We start from the raw sequence: 16,468 nt of genomic DNA on the forward strand, positions 1-16,468 counted from the left end.
AATTAAAAGAAAATAACACTTTATTTAATTCAATTTATCAGCACATGATTACTCTATAAAGATTTATAGAAACATGAAATTGTGAAATATCAAAACAAATTAAGCACATGAAAAAGGAATATGTAAATTGTAATCAAGAGAAAATGGATAAATAACAGATCAATCGAATAAGATTTTATTCAACGTGAATTAGCTTAGTTGTTGTTTTAATTGTAATTTAACTACAATGTATGATACTGCAAGAGATCATTATACATTAAAAAAATACATGTATGGATGTGTGTTCTTGTGTTAGTATATTATTAATCTCTCAAGTGGTTTCTCAAAACAATTTAACTCGTAATAACTTAAAAATGATATTACGAAAGTTAAATCTATCCTCATAGTTATTGATCATCGTTTTAAAAGTTGTTACTTGTAATCGATGTGAAACTCATAACTCGATAGATAACAGTTTATATTGCAAGGTACAATTTCAGCGCAAAAAAATTAAGACATCACTTAAAACTTCTAAAGTTATCAGTGTTTCTCTAATATATTGAGCATGTACTATACATAAAAATCTACCTCTCAAGTCAATGTATCTATAAAAAAACCGCATCAAAAAACGTTGCGGAATTTTAAAGATCTAATTATCCATAGGGACAGCAGCGGTAAGTGACTTTGTTTTAAACTATAAAGCAAATCGAATACCTGTTCAAATCAACGAATCTGTGGTCTATGTAAAGATCAGATATGCATCCAACGAAATCTTTATTCTTCACTTGGAAGCTGCTGGGTATGTTGGGCAATCCTCCAATCTGTAGCGGCCCAGTGAGGTCGAGGAATCTATTTAAAAATAACAATCTATCTATACATATAATAAAATAATGTAAAAGTTATGAAAATTACAAATGTATGTTTTAATCTTAATTTTTATACCAATGCTAAATGATATTAAATAATATTTAATATTTGTAATTTTTTTATTACCTATGGCAAGTTTCTGTTGGAATATCACAGCGTGGTGGCAACACTTTTCTCGTAAAGTTCGCGCAGGCGTACTTCACACCAAAATCAGCACCACCAGCTAGTGATAGCATTTTATCACAATCGTCTAAGACCATTGTTGCAGTCTGAGAACAAAACATTGATATAATACAGAAATTATTTCACGTGACACAGAATAAAAATTTCCAAAATTTGTAATGAATCTTACCCGATTAAAGTATTCAATTTCAACCGTATGCCACATGCCGTCCGCGACGTCACCCTCCACCGTCACCTCGGTCTTCGCCCCTCCCAGCGCGAAGGTGAACCTCAACCCCGGGCCCCCACCCCGCCCGGCGTTGGAACTGATGACTTCAAGTGCTATGAAGTCATGGCGCTCGTTGTATCGACCGTTGTAGAGGAGCAAGCCGGATGTTGTTTGAGTCGCAAACCTATAGTAAAAAGATATTTAACAACGGCCTGTAAATTTCCCGCTGCTGGCCTAAGATCTCCTCTTCCTTTGAGGAGAAGGTTCGGAACATATTCCACTATGCCGCTCCAATGCGGGTTGGTGGAATACCAATGTGGCAGAATTTCTACGAAAATAGACACATGCAGGTTTCCTCATGATGTTTTCCTTCACCGCCGAACACGAGATGAAATATCAACACAAAATAAGCACATGAAAAAAAGGAATACTATTATGTAAATTAACAATCAAGAGAAAATGGATTAACAGATGAAACGAATAAGATTATATTCAACGTGAATTAGCTTAATTGTTGGTTTAATCATAATTTAACTACAATGTATGATACTGCAAGACATCATTAAACATTAAAAAAAGTACATGTATGGATTCACTAGCATTATGCAGCAAATTTCCTTAAAACGTATAACATACATCCAAGTAATACGTATCAACTATAAAACAAGTATCACAGCACTTACTTCAATTTCAAATTGAACCGATGCCGTTTCTTAATCCCAGGGAACGTCAGAAACGACGTAGCTGGGAAGCTCCTGGCCTTGAGCTCGCACATGGCCGTGGTGTATGCGGTGTCGATGGAGCAACCCTGGCAGAGGATGCCGCCCTCGCGCCGCGCCACGCACTGCGAGCCGCTGCGACACATACTGCCGTCGCCGTTCATGTCACACGTCGCCTTCGTCAGAACTGTCTCGCAGTTTACACCTGACGGTCAGTAATTAGTTATATGAATAAATAAATAAATATAAATATGAGACAACATCACATACATTACTTTGATCCCAATGTAAATAGCTAGAGCACTTGTGTTATGGAAATCAGAAGTAACGACGTTACCACAGACACCCAGACCCAAGACAACATAGAAAACTAATGATAATCTACATTGACTCGGTCGGGAATCGAACCCGATTATAGATATCGATAATAGATCCGAAAATAAAATATATTACATTGAAATATTATTTTGTCCTGATTTTTTTTATGGTATAAGATGGCGGACGAGCATATGGGCCACCTGATGGAAAGTGGTCACCATCACCTCTAGACAATGACGCTGTAAGAAACTGTATTCCTTACATCGTCGTCTTAGTTCCCAAGGTTGGTGGCCAACCTTATGTCCCTTGTGCCTGTAGTTACACTGGCTCACTTACCCTTCTAATCGGAATACAACAATTCTGAGTACTGGTATTTGGCAGTAGAATAACTGTGAATGAATGATGAATGATTGGGTGGTACCTATCCAGACGGACTTGCACTAAGCCCTACCACCAAGTAGAAAGTGATATGACCAAAATTCTAGAAATAATAGACTGTATAGTATAGTAGGATATGAATTCAATCAAGTTCTATTAAATTGAATGGCTTTCGTAATTAAATGTTGCACGTATTTAAATTTGTTTTTGACGTTGGATATGAAAATGTAATTTTTGATGCATAAGGCATTACACATGATACTTTTTATATCAAATAATATAATCATAATGTTGTTTATACCTATAAAGATCACCTTCAATGTTACTTATATAAAATATTAATTATAAATATATAGTAATAAGTTAATGGTGTAACGTTAACAATAAATAAATAAATATATAATGAATGCAATAACTTTTGCCACACCACTTCATGTTTTACTTAAAAAAAAAATAAATATGTCATGACAATGAAATACTCCGTGTATTGTAGTAAGTGTAATGTAGTAATATAGTAGAGTCGCATACCGGTGTATCGTCTATAATTGTAATATAGGAATAGCTGAAAGTCACGTACCCGTGTATCCGGCGACGCACACGCAGCTGTAGCCGCCCTCGCAGCGCACGCACGTTCCGTTGTTGCGGCACGGCGACGAGTAGCACAGGTCCACCTCCGTGTCACACATGTAGTGCTCCCGAGACCCTGCACGCAGTAGCATATAGGAAATTTCGCCGACAAATAATGATTAAAATAAACACCAACAGCCTGTAAATTCCCACTGCTGGGCTAAAGGCGTCCTCTCCCTTTAAGGAGAAGGTTTGGAACATACTACCACGCTGTTCCAATGCGGGTTGGTGGAATACACATGTGGCAGAATTTCTATGAAATTTGTCACATGCAGGTTTCCTCACGATGTTTTCCTTCACCGCTGAGCACGAGATGAATTATGAAGACAAATTAAGCACATGAATCAGCGGTGCTTGCCTGGGTTTGAACCCGCAATCATCGGTTAAGATGCACGCGTTCTAACCACTGGGCCATCTCTGCTCATTCTGATTAAAATAAAAAAAATAAAAAAAATTATTGACATGAAAAGTTAAAACATAGTCGCAAAACATCCAGTGGTCCCGCACTAGGCAAGCCTGTCTTGCGGGTAAATTGTATTCAAATAAACGCTTTTTAAAAAAAAATTAAATAGCTGAACGTTTATAAATTAAAACACAAAATAGTACAATAGGTTTCTTTTCATTGTAAAAATTAAAAATATAGTTAGCAGATATTAGAGAACGTATTCTTTAAGAAGATAGTAATCATATAATTTTCAGACGAGCAAATAAGCTCTTTGTATGGTAGAGTAGAGAATAAATTAAACTTATATTGATATTACTATAAATCAATTAGACGTGTTTATAATGCTTGCTTCCTTTTCTATCACACACGTGAGAAAGAGATAGCAATATTTGTATTCCAATTAAATGAGGACATTTGAATTACCCGTAAATCCCTGTGGACACTGGCAAGTAAACGTAGTGACGGGGTAGATTGGACGGAACAGCACTGAATCGCTGTTAATGAAACCGGATGCGTTCCCAAACTTCAGAACCGTGAGGCATTCCTCGTAGTTGAGGCACGGTTCGTGAACGCAGATATTGTCGTCGAACGGTAGAACCTGGGGACATAAACATTCACAATAAATAAATATAAATATGAGACAACATCACATACATTACTCTGATCCCAATGTAAGTAGCTGAAGCACTTGTGTCATGGAAATCAGAAGTAACGACGGTACCACAAACAAAACATAGAAAACTTATGGTAATCTACATCGACTCGGCCGGGAATCGAACCCGGGACCTCAGAGTGGCGTACCCATGAAAACCGGTGTACACACCACTCGACCACGGAGGTCGTCAATAATAACTAAAACTTAAAAGCTTTTATTTTACAATGATTCAATCTGTGTACTGAATTTCATTCAATAATTATGTCAAAATAAAAATATACGATTTACTTGGTGGTAGGGCTTTGTGCAAGCCCGTCTGGGTAGGTACCACCCACTCATCAATTATTCTACCGCCAAATAATAGTACTCTGTATGGTTGTGTTCCGGTTTGAAGGGTGAGTGAACCAGTGTAACTACAGGCACAAGGGACATAACATCTTAGTTCCCAAGGTTGGTGGCATATTGATGATAAGGAATAGTTAATATTACAGCTTCATTGTCTATGGGTGATGGTGACATAAAAAAAATATTTAATTAACTTTTCCACTGACCTGTACAGTGGCGAGGCGCGCCAGTGTCGCGCGGTGCAGGTACACTCGCTCGCGTAAGTGCGTGGGCGAGTAGTACTGGGACGAGTCTCCCCCGATGCCCACCTCAGCGTCGGGCCGCCGCGCAGAGAACGATACGTTCAAAATGTTGCCAGTTACGTCGGTGTCGTCCTAGAGAACATATAACCCAAATCGTTCATGTAAATACTAATAAATAGAGCTGAGATTGCCCAGTGGTTAGAACGCCTGCATCTTAAAATTAATATATGTGCTTAATTTGTGTTTATAATTCATCTCATGTTCGGCGGTGAAGGAAAACATCGTGAGGAAACCTGCATGTGTCTAATTTCATCGTAATTCTGCCACTTGTGCATTCCACCAACCCGCATTGGAACAGCGTGGTGGAATATGTTCCAAACCCTCTCCTTAATGGAAGAGGAGGCCTTATCTCAGTAGTGGGAAATTTACAGGCTGTTACTTTACTTTTTACTTTACTTCATGTAAATACTATGTGTTCACATAAGTGATACTTATTTAAATGACTCAAGAAAGTCCAATAAAGCTCCAGTGAGTGTCATTTCTAAAAACTTCAAACTCATAATAGCAATTATGAAAATTTAATTAATGTGTCTATGTGATTAAAGTATTTAAATGAAAACATTACCAAGAGTTGAGTTTGATTAAAAGTCATACAACATAGATTGTTGTTGTTGTACTAATATTTTAAATAAACTCTAAATTTGATGAAATTTATTATGAAGCAAACTTGATTTGAGGAAGGACATAAGTTAATTGTTTTGCCTGACACATGACAACCAATCTAGTAAAATATAAGTTACAATTTATCAGTAAGTTAAAAATGCATTAGCCATTAGTACAAACCTGAACGCTGAATATATAAATGTTTTCTTTCGGACACGGTATGATAGCTGACAGACCATCTATGAAGAAGCCTAGCAACGGCGACAGAAACTGTTCAGCGGTCATGTCGTTCAAACGGACCGTGATTGAATTGAAGAGCATTTCTTCTGTTATCAGTCTCACTAGGAGCTGCATTACTGCTTTCACTTCATTAACTCCATCTGAAATGTTCAATAATTTTTGGTCATCTTTATTATTTTACCTAACTTTTTAAATAGCCGTTACGGCCTTACGTTAGGACATGTAATCTCATCTTGATCGGGCTGTAGAAGTGGGTTTAAGTCTTACTCTTGTCTACTACATAGTATTATATTTATTATTATTATTATTTATATAATATGATTATATTATATACGTGAGAAATATTTTTTGGTTTACAAGGTAAATTTCTGTTATTCCAGATATCAATATTCATATCTTTCTTTTTTTGGAATCATGAAAGAAAGCTTTATAGTCTATGGATTTCAAACGTGAGTATATGAATTCTATGTAAGATTATTAATGTCGTTTTATAGGTTAAAAAGTTTGTAATAGAAATTAAATAAAGATGGATTACAAATATAGGAAAATAATGTTTAAGGTCCTAATTTTTTTATGTTTAAAATATCCCCTCACCTGTGACAGATATTTCCATAGTCGCGAGTTTTGGAACGTTTGTGTTTAGTTGGGGCGATAGAGTCATAGAACCTGTTGTCTCGTTGAGAAGCACCAAATTCGCATTGTTGCCAGATAAAATACGATATTGAAGCTGCAAATAAAAAAAATGTAAAATAATAACATATGCATAATTAGCGACCCTCCCGGTTTCGCACGGGTACAATACTGATACTAAATATACCACATAATTTGTTTATTTACTTCACATTCGAAACTTATAAAATTATCATTCAGTTCATTTACTATATTGTACACGTATTATATACAAAAATCTTCCTCTCGAATAACTCTATCTATTAAAAAAAAACCGCATCAAAATCCGTTGCGTAAATTTAAAGATCTAAGCATATATAGGGACAGACACTGGTAAGCGACTTTTTGTATTGTAACTATGTAATGAACTTGAGATATGAAGCAATATTATTAATATTATAAAATAATATTTCTTATTCACCTTGTCAGTAACATCCGCATCATACGCTGGAACTCTACCAAAAGGGCCGACGGGAAAACAGTCTTTATAATTATTGAAAATAATCTGAAAATCCTTCATCATGGGAGCGTTGTCATTTATATCGGTGACTAGGATTTCGACTCTGACGTCATTCCAGAGCGGTGGACTCGCAGCTCTGATTACCAGCTCGTACTTCTTCCGAGGGCTTTCGTAGTCTAGATCTACCATTGTAACCAACTCTGCTTTGTCAGAACCTTGACGAGTTTCCAACGAGAAACTATTCGAATCATCTCCACCTAAAATTTAAAATTACATAACAACAAACAACAACAACAACAGCCTGTAAATTCCCACTGCTGGGCTAAAGGCCTCCTCTCCCTTTGAGGAGAAGGTTTGGAACATATTCCACCACGCTGTTCCAATGCGGGTTGGTGGAATACACATGTGGCAGAATTTCTATGAAATTTGTCACATGCAGGTTTCCTGACGATGTTTTCCTTCACCGCTGAGCACGAGACGAATTATAAAGACAAATTAAGCACATGATTCAGCGGTGCTTGCCTGGGTTTGAACCCGCAATCATCGGTTAAGATGCACGCGTTCGAATCGCTGGGCCATCTCGACTCTTTAAAAATTACATAAACTTTTATAAATTCATTTCATAAAGCATTTTTAAGTATTTTAGATACAAACAAACCTTTTATGGAATAATGTACGACTGCATTGGAACCCTCATCTGGGTCATGGGCGTGTATTTCCCCAATCGTGGTCCCGATAGGGCTGTTCTCAGGCACGTAGAAAGTTAGGCAGTCGCTTTCGAAAACCGGCGGCGAATCGTTTATGTCTTCAACTTTTATATGGATTATTACCTGTTAAAATAAATACAGATTATTAAGACATTAGCCCGAGTAAATTTAATGATGTGTCAACTAGAAATTTATTTATTTTTCAAATAATTTAAATCATAATTTATGCAAAAGTAGGGCCAAAACTTGTTGGAAGATAATTGTGTTGCACTTTTAAAGTAAAGGAGTCACAGATAATAAAAGTAAATGAATTTTAATAAAATAGTAGAGTAGGAGATTGTATACTCACAGTAGAACTTTGTGGAGGAGTCCCGCCATCTATCGCTAAGGCTTTTAGATCATATATGGCTACAGATTCTCTGTCTAAAGCCTTGTTCGTTCTTAGCACTCCAGACGCTGGGTCAATCACAAACGACCCTTCCTCTCTATCTTTAGAATCCAGTTCATAATGTACTCTGCCATTTAGCCCTACATCAGCGTCTGTTGCGCTGACTTGGGTTACGGATGTACCTAATAGATAGTACAAACTATTATGTACTTATACTTTTCGTAACAATACCAATTAATAGAATCAAATATTTACTATTTAAATATACTATAAGTTTATTGATTATAAATAAATATTGGACAATATCACAAACTTTGATCCTAATGTAAGTAGATAAAGTACTGGTGTTATGGAAAATCAGTAGTAACGACGGTACCACAAAAACCCAGACCAAAGACGACGTAGAAAACTAATGAAGTTTTTCTACATCGAAGTGGCTTACCCATGAAACCACACTATTCGCCCGCGGAGGTTGTCGTCATCACAGTACAATAAACACAAAACCCTCTTTCCAATTTTAAATAACAGATTTACATACATAAATACAAGGAAATTTGGGAGGTTTCCTTATATACGATGGTCAAAAAGTCCAGAAGAAAACCACACTACTCGACCACGGAGGTCGTTGACATCACAGTACAATAACCATAAAACCCTCTTTCCAATTTTAAATAATAGATTTACGTACATAAATACAAGGAAATTGGAAGGTTTCCTTATATACGATGGTCGAAAAGTCCGGTACACTCACCAACTAAAGCATCTTCCATGATACTTGCAGTGTAGAGCTGCTGTTTGAACACCGGTTCGTTGTCGTTGACGTCGACGACGGAGATCTCCACGTCCGTCGTGTCGGAGAGCGACGGGACTCCTCCATCGCGAGCCGTCACGGTCAGCAGATAGCCTAGGAAAAATATACCCTATTACTTTACGTATAAGCTTCATATTACATTGACATATATATACTGATTGACGCGCTGTCTGAAAATTTGCGCATTAAGTTACGGTCAATTGTCCACAATTCTTTAAGTTGAATGCGGGCAAATTAGTGTTTTTAGAAGCAACAATTTATTTTATTCTGAATAAATACGGTAATGTTTTAGTTGTCTCCTAACGACATTATGCGCGTTTTCGCAACTAATTTATTTCGTATATTATTGTAAACAAATTATTTCGAGAACATACATAACACATCTCTTGTTATGCCATTTCCCTTACTCTAACTAGATTTGTCTAAGAGGGAGCAGTACAACCGACACCGACATAGATTACAGAACAAACTTAAAACTGAAATGCCAAAAGCGGAAAAGATATATTTTGTTTAAACAAATACTAGTAACTATACATAATTTAGTTTATATCAATATTAAAACTAAATTTTGCCCGTACCACTCATAGTCTCTCGGTCAAGAAGTTTGTTGGTGGTAATGGCGCCTGTTTGCGGATTGATGTGAAATTCCTGTTCATGGTGTGCGACCGCTTCGTTTGATATTTCCGAACTGAGCGTATATGTTATCTGTGCATTCACTCCGACGTCACTGTCAGTTGCAGAAACGACTAGCACTGTCGTTCCTACTGGAGCGTCTTCGAAGACCTGTTAAATTGTATATTATTAAGTAAACATAGCATAATAATTTATTTAAGTAATTCGACATTCGATAAATTCGGTATTTTAAGTTACAAATTTCGATAGGGCTGTGCCAAAAGTGAAAACATTTGTATGAAGTCTATTTGACCTTAAAATTGGCAACTATGACCATTTCGCAAAGTTATTTTCCTTTAATGACTAATCAAATAAAATCTAAAAAAAAATAATATATTGAAAAAAGAATTTTGTTTTGCAAAAAAAAAGTAAGTAAACAAATGTAATAGCGGATATGTCCTTTACATGAAAACTAAAGAATCATCCAAATTAAATCTTACTGAAGCTGTATAGGGCGCATTTTCAAAAACTGGAGCGTAGTTATTCGCGTCGGTAATGTTAATATGGACCATGGCGGTGTCAGATCTGCCTCCAGAATCCGTGGCGGTCACTGTGAGGACATATCTTCGTTCTTGCTTGAAGTCCAAAGGCTGAGCGACGGTTATCAGTCCGCGACCGTTTTGTGACGTGATAGAAAAACGACCTCGTGTATTACCACCAGTGATTTCGTAGTGTAGTCTGAAAATAACCATCTTTAATGAAGGCTCATAATTCCAATAAAATCTAGACTATTAAATGTAATCTGTACTCATGTTATGGCTCCTTCAAGCTCTAAATCCAAAACAGAAAAACAAATTTAATGCAACTTGGTATGAAGCATACTTAAACTCTTAGGAAGTACGTATACTTCTTATATACTTCTTAGTATCTACCACCTGACAATCAATCCCTAAAACGCAAGATAAACTGCCAACAGTACTCAAACTCAAATTCCTTTATTCAATACACCTACTTATTGATGGTCAAATGAAAAACTACCACCGGTTCGGAAAAAGGAACACCCTGACCTGAGAAGAACCGGCGAAAGAAACTCAGCGGGTCTTTTTTTTTTTGTCAAATACTGTTTGTCAGTTAATCACATGACTTGCTTACACAGACAATGAGCTTACTTAACCAAAAGGCAGGTAAGGTTTCATTGATACGAGTAGCCAGTTAAATCATGTATAATGCGAAACAACCGTACCTATTATCCTCATCAGCATCAGTTGCTGTAACAGTGACCACAGGAGTTCCTGGGGGTTCGTCCTCAGCTAACTCTACTTCATATTGTGGTGGAGCGAATACCGGATCATTGTCGTTTACGTCTTGTATCACCACCACTACTGAGGCCGTCGCTGACCGAGGTGGTGACCCGCTATCCGTAGCTGTAACCTATAAATATTGGCCATACATAAAAATATGTATCATCAATTTTCTGTCATACTTCCTACTTTGTACAAAATATTATGCATTACTTCCTACCCAAAAAAATAACTATAAAAATAAAATGCGTGAAATAAAAAGAACTTGGAGGTTTAACTGGAGTCTTCGTTTTGGGTATTTTTGAGTCACCTAAAAGGTTTCAAGATAAGAAAAACATTCAGCATCATTACAAATACTTTCCTGACCTTTTCTTGATCTATGGCTTCCATTCCTAGTATGATCCAGCGGCATTACGATTTATGTAAAGTACTAGATAGTATTCGACATTTTGATGATCTTAAAACTTTGAATAAAATTTTATATGTAAACGATGGTAAATTTCACACACCTGTAGTTGATATTTTGATTGAACTTCCCTGTCTAACTGCGTCGAAGTGTACACCCAGCCGGATCGAGGATCAATTGTGATCGGCAAATCATTGTTGCCGTTGTACTCTTTGTCTGCCAGCGTGTATGTTAGTTCAGCGTTTACACCTTCGTCTGCGTCATATGCTTGTACCTGTTTATTATTTAATATTTTAACCACTGATCTACGATCTGAGATTTAAATTGTCTTAACATATGACAGATCGGTAACTAATGATAGATCGATTTTTAATCTGCACCACAATAAGGTAATTGAATATTCACAAATATGTCACTCTTACTAAATATTTTTTCTTTTAGTTCTATTTTATTCGACCTATAGTTGATTTAATTAGAGCTTAGTAGCAAAATTGTTGTTGCAATTTAAATTACGAATTACAAAATTAATAATATAAGATAACATTTTAAATCGTCAAAATATATAATGAGACATTTGTAAGATTACTTTAGATTGATTTAAAACGTTCAGAAAATTAAAGTTAGATTTAAAGTTTATTCTTGTTACTGTATTCGTGGTGAGAGTTTCGTTCTTATTGTTATATTTTGTTTATTTCGATTGTGAATAAATTCTGCAATATATGTCTATCATCCAATTAACAGTGCAACAGGATGGTGTAACAAACTTCTCTTTCTGAGGGGAAGAGGTTTCTCAACAGTGGAACATTTATAGGGTGTTGTTTAACAATTAACTCCACTCTTTTCCATCACACAATCAACACTTACCCTGACAATACTGTATCCCACTGGCACATTTTCGCTTACAGATTCTTGGAACAGTGAGGTGTAGAAACGAGGTGCATTGTCATTTACGTCTTTGACGTTCACAAGCAATTGTGTTGTGTTAGACCTGGATGGACTACCACCATCTTAAAGAAAAACGATTATTATATAAAACTAGAACTACAAATCAATTAACAGTTATTCATTTTAGATATAATTGCGATACAATTTAGGTAATGAATTGTTTAGTAGTTGTATCTTACCTTGGGCTCTGATGACCAATCGGTAGCTGCGTACTTGTTCATAGTCGAGAGATTTAACCAATGACACATCCCCACTGAGGCTGTCAATTGAGAACTGCATTTGTGTATTGCCACCGATGATCGCATATCGGATTGCCGCGTTTGAACCCACGTCTGCATCAGTAGCTCTGGAAGCGAAAAAATATAGATATTGTCGTTTTAATTTAATTGTAATTTTTAAGGGTTATTTACCAATTTCAAAAGTAGACTTAATGTTATTCGAAATCTTTCGACAAAATAACTTTTAAATGGGTGTAAGTATTTTAGATAATAAAAGTACAAATTTTAAAAGCACAGATAGTAAAAAAGGCTCGATTACTGGATAAGTGACCATTATAAAACCTAATGTGGTCAGTTTATTGGTAGAGACGTAAGACGAGACAATATTTAATAAATACAAAGCTTGGAATATATGACAGGAAATTTTGATGACTGGATCAAATGTAATTTCTTTCAAACACTTCGGTCCAGGCACGACCGTGTCTCAATTTATAGAAAGTGCTCGCCATATTTCTATTAAAAGAATTGGACAGCTATCACGCCACGACATATAACTACGAAACTGTCGCAACTTGAAAATCGTAACTGAATTTACGAAAATAGATACATTATTTATTGGGATAACTAATAAACTGTATCTTGTTGAAATATATGCTGATTTTCTATATTTTCATAATGCAAAATCTATCGTTTGCTTTGAATAAAACTATCCACAGTAGGTTTTCAACTGTACATATCATGTTAAATATATCGGAAAATGCAATATCCATAAACAACGATTTATTCCAGACTTATAAATTTCTGTACTCAGACGTCCGGTGTTTTAATGTTTAAAAGAAGCGAGGAAATGGGGCAACTTGTCTTTTATTTTACGATACAGCGATTTTATAATATGGATGAAAATATTGGGTATTAATTTGCTTGTACAATATTATTTAGTAATCTATATTTATATTATAAACGTGAAAGTAACTCTGTTTGTCTGTCTTTCAGAACCTAACCGCTGAACCGAATTTTATGAAATTTGGTGTTTAGCAAACATGAACAGGAAGGTCATAAGCAATTTTTTGCCTAGCACATCACAGCAAACACCCTAAAACGCGAGCAAAGACGCGGGCGAGTAGTATTTAAATAATTTCTAAATATTTTTCTTAATTCAATCATCGATATGGATTTTGAACTGACATCTTTAAGGATGACCGGATTTGTTTCATGATATGTACTTACTTTATTCTGGCAATAACAGGGTTGTCAGCGACACTAATATCTTCATCGACATTCACGGTATACGTCTTCTCGCTGAACTGAGGGTAGTTGTCGTTATCATCCAGGATGTTGACGTGTATTGTTGCACTAGAAAAGAGTTTTTATATAATATTTTATTTAGAATATTTATATATTAAGATCTTCATAGACGTACATTTTTGTCTCAATGATATTAACATAAGAAGAAGTATTATAAATTGTAAATACATTCTTCTTAATTTAAATTGTTATTTTTTTTTTGATTAAACATGCTTTTCAATACTCGAAAGAAGCTTACCTGCTGGATAATCTATCTGAGAGCGGGCTGGCTAGATCTGTTGCCTTCACGATCACGGTATACCGGGACACCTTCTCCCTGTCCAGGGTGGAGCGAGTCAGCAGCGCACCACTCCTGCCGTCAACTCTAAATACATCATGAGCGTCCACGTGTTCTGTGCTATCTATTGACTCGTTAATATCTTCCTGCTTCAAGCTTTCCGCTTTAACTGAATCGATTGAATATTCCACCTGAGGTTTGGATAAAAAATAATAGTATAAGTTACAGTTATTACATAATATAGTAAATACATTTGAAATAACTCTCGATATTTAAGTGTAATGATATCGAAGAGATCAACACGGAAAGAATTCAACACATTGGTGAATTTTAACAAATAATAACACACAAAAATAATTTGGAATGGTTATATAAGACAATAATAATGGAAAGATTTATCACTGCTATTATGGGCTTAAATAAAGCCTGAAAACTATTCATAGATCAATCAATATATTAACTCTTGATATAATTTAGGACGCAATTATTATTTACCTTTAAACCTAGTGATATAGGTCAATGAACTCGAAAGAATCTCAGCTAAATAATACGTTATTCATTACACCTATTAATAAGGTAATGAATATCAACGCGGTCTCATGAAACGATCTATTATTCCGAGCTTATGATAATTGTTTCGCGATAACAAGTTGCTTGTTGCTTGTCAAACTTGTTTTAATTATGGAGATAAATTATAGGAATAATGACCGTGATTCGAAGTAACTTTGGATTTAATTATGATTAACGGTTTAAGAAAAGTTTACTAAAAGGAATTAGGGTATTTGAAAGACTCTTTTAAAGGACGATAGGTACTAAAAATATGCTATTTTATGGTATAGGTTGGCGGACGAGCATATTGGCCACCTGATGGTAAGTGGTCACCATCACCTATAGACAATGACGCTGTAAGAAATATTAACTGTTCTTTACATCGTCAATGTGCTACCAACCTTCGGAACTAAGATGTTATGTCCATTGTGCCTGTAGTTACACTGGCTCACCCTTCAAACCGGAACACAAAAATTCCGAGTTCTGTTATTTGGCGGAAGAATAACTGATGAGTCGGTGGTACCTACCCAGACGGGCTAGCACAAAGTCCTACCACCAAGTGAAGTAACTTATTTTTTAAACGTACAGATCGGTTAATGGGTTATAATAATTGGCACTGTAAGATTGGTGGAAAGATATTACTATTCTTTACTTCGCCAATGTTGAATCAAGTTTATGAACTAGGAATTTATATCCCTTCAAACTAGAACGCAACAATATTGAATATTGTTGTATGGCGGAAGAACAACTGATGAGTGGGTACCGTAGTGGTATCTGTTGTAAGTGTTATAATAATGTCACTATTGTAACCTAAAGTTAGCAACATAAATACGAATTCGGTATTTTTTTTTAAACGTCGAGATCATTCGTGGAGTTTCAAGATTAAATTAGAGGGCCAAGTTAAATTAAAATTGAAAAAAAAAAAATCGCTCGTGTGTACTGAGTTCCGCGCTCTTTTTAGTCTTAATTGCTGACAATATGAAGTTAGTAAATCAATGGTAATATTATTAGTTTATTATGAAAAAGCTTTCATATTTTTGATTCAATAATGCCGTTATGGGATGTAAGGGGGCGCAAACTACACCTTAGTGCCCCAAGCCAACCTCACCTGCCCGTGGTGCATCCTGCCGACCAGCAAACGAGGCTCTGGCGACCGACTGATGGCGGTATAACCATCAACATAATAGGCATAGCTAAATACCACAGGCCGGTGACGGGCAGCAGCGTCACCGGTGCGAGAAGCTACGCCCTGCGATCGCCAACCCGCCTGCCCAGCGTGGCGATTATGGGCACAACCTCCACATACAGCACACACGCAAGCCACGGCCCCCAGTTCCCGGCAGCCCCGCTATTCCTCGTCATGGTGGCGACGATGGTAACGGCGGGACGGGGGGTGCTAAGAATCACCGGGCTACGGGAGGCCACCACAACCGACTGACCCTTGCGACGTACAACGGACGCACGCTACGGCTTGACTCGCATCTAGCGCAACTTGAGGTAGAACTTGGGAAAATTAGGTGGCACATATTAGGGCTATGTGAAGTCCGTAGAGAGGGAGAGGACACCGTAACCCTCGAATCAGGCCACCTAATGTACTTCCGAGAGGGTGACCAACAATCCCAAGGTGGCGTTGGGTTTCTGGTAAATAAGTCCCTAGTTGACAACGTGGTGGAAATCTCCAGTGTGTCGAACAGGGTAGCGTACCTCATTATAAAGCTCACCGAGAGGTACAGCCTCAAGGTGGTGCAAGCGTACGCACCGACCTCGACACACTCGGACGATGAAGTGGAAGAATTATTCGATGACATATCGAGGGCCCTCCACTTCACCACGAAAACCCACTACAACGTTGTCATGGGGGACTTCAACGCTAAAGTGGGAGTACAGAACTGCAGCGAATCGGTAGTAGGACCCCATGGACTTGGAAGCAGGAATCATAGGGGGCAAATGC

General features: G+C 36.8%; 1 protein-coding gene across 1 annotated transcript in view; it reads right to left on the bottom strand.

The window, feature by feature from the left end:
- LOC124530201 (protocadherin-like wing polarity protein stan) overlaps nt 1–16,468 on the bottom strand; it is a 144,875-nt gene that overhangs the window by 22,131 nt on the left and 106,276 nt on the right. The window contains exons 6-26 of the mRNA XM_047104215.1: nt 13,930–14,159; nt 13,614–13,739; nt 12,348–12,514; nt 12,088–12,230; nt 11,327–11,497; nt 10,760–10,947; nt 10,017–10,254; nt 9,483–9,687; nt 8,845–8,997; nt 8,055–8,275; nt 7,657–7,828; nt 6,960–7,255; nt 6,464–6,596; nt 5,810–6,009; nt 4,931–5,098; nt 4,148–4,322; nt 3,230–3,355; nt 1,921–2,161; nt 1,199–1,421; nt 973–1,115; nt 694–828 (exon numbers count right to left, since the gene is read on the bottom strand). Coding sequence (XP_046960171.1) covers nt 694–828; nt 973–1,115; nt 1,199–1,421; nt 1,921–2,161; nt 3,230–3,355; nt 4,148–4,322; nt 4,931–5,098; nt 5,810–6,009; nt 6,464–6,596; nt 6,960–7,255; nt 7,657–7,828; nt 8,055–8,275; nt 8,845–8,997; nt 9,483–9,687; nt 10,017–10,254; nt 10,760–10,947; nt 11,327–11,497; nt 12,088–12,230; nt 12,348–12,514; nt 13,614–13,739; nt 13,930–14,159 — 3,854 coding nt within the window. The remainder of the gene's footprint in view (nt 1–693; nt 829–972; nt 1,116–1,198; nt 1,422–1,920; nt 2,162–3,229; nt 3,356–4,147; nt 4,323–4,930; nt 5,099–5,809; nt 6,010–6,463; nt 6,597–6,959; nt 7,256–7,656; nt 7,829–8,054; nt 8,276–8,844; nt 8,998–9,482; nt 9,688–10,016; nt 10,255–10,759; nt 10,948–11,326; nt 11,498–12,087; nt 12,231–12,347; nt 12,515–13,613; nt 13,740–13,929; nt 14,160–16,468) is intronic.

The sequence above is a fragment of the Vanessa cardui genome, chromosome 6, assembly GCF_905220365.1.
Source record: "Vanessa cardui chromosome 6, ilVanCard2.1, whole genome shotgun sequence".
In the NCBI taxonomy this organism is placed as follows: Eukaryota; Metazoa; Arthropoda; class Insecta; order Lepidoptera; family Nymphalidae; genus Vanessa; species Vanessa cardui.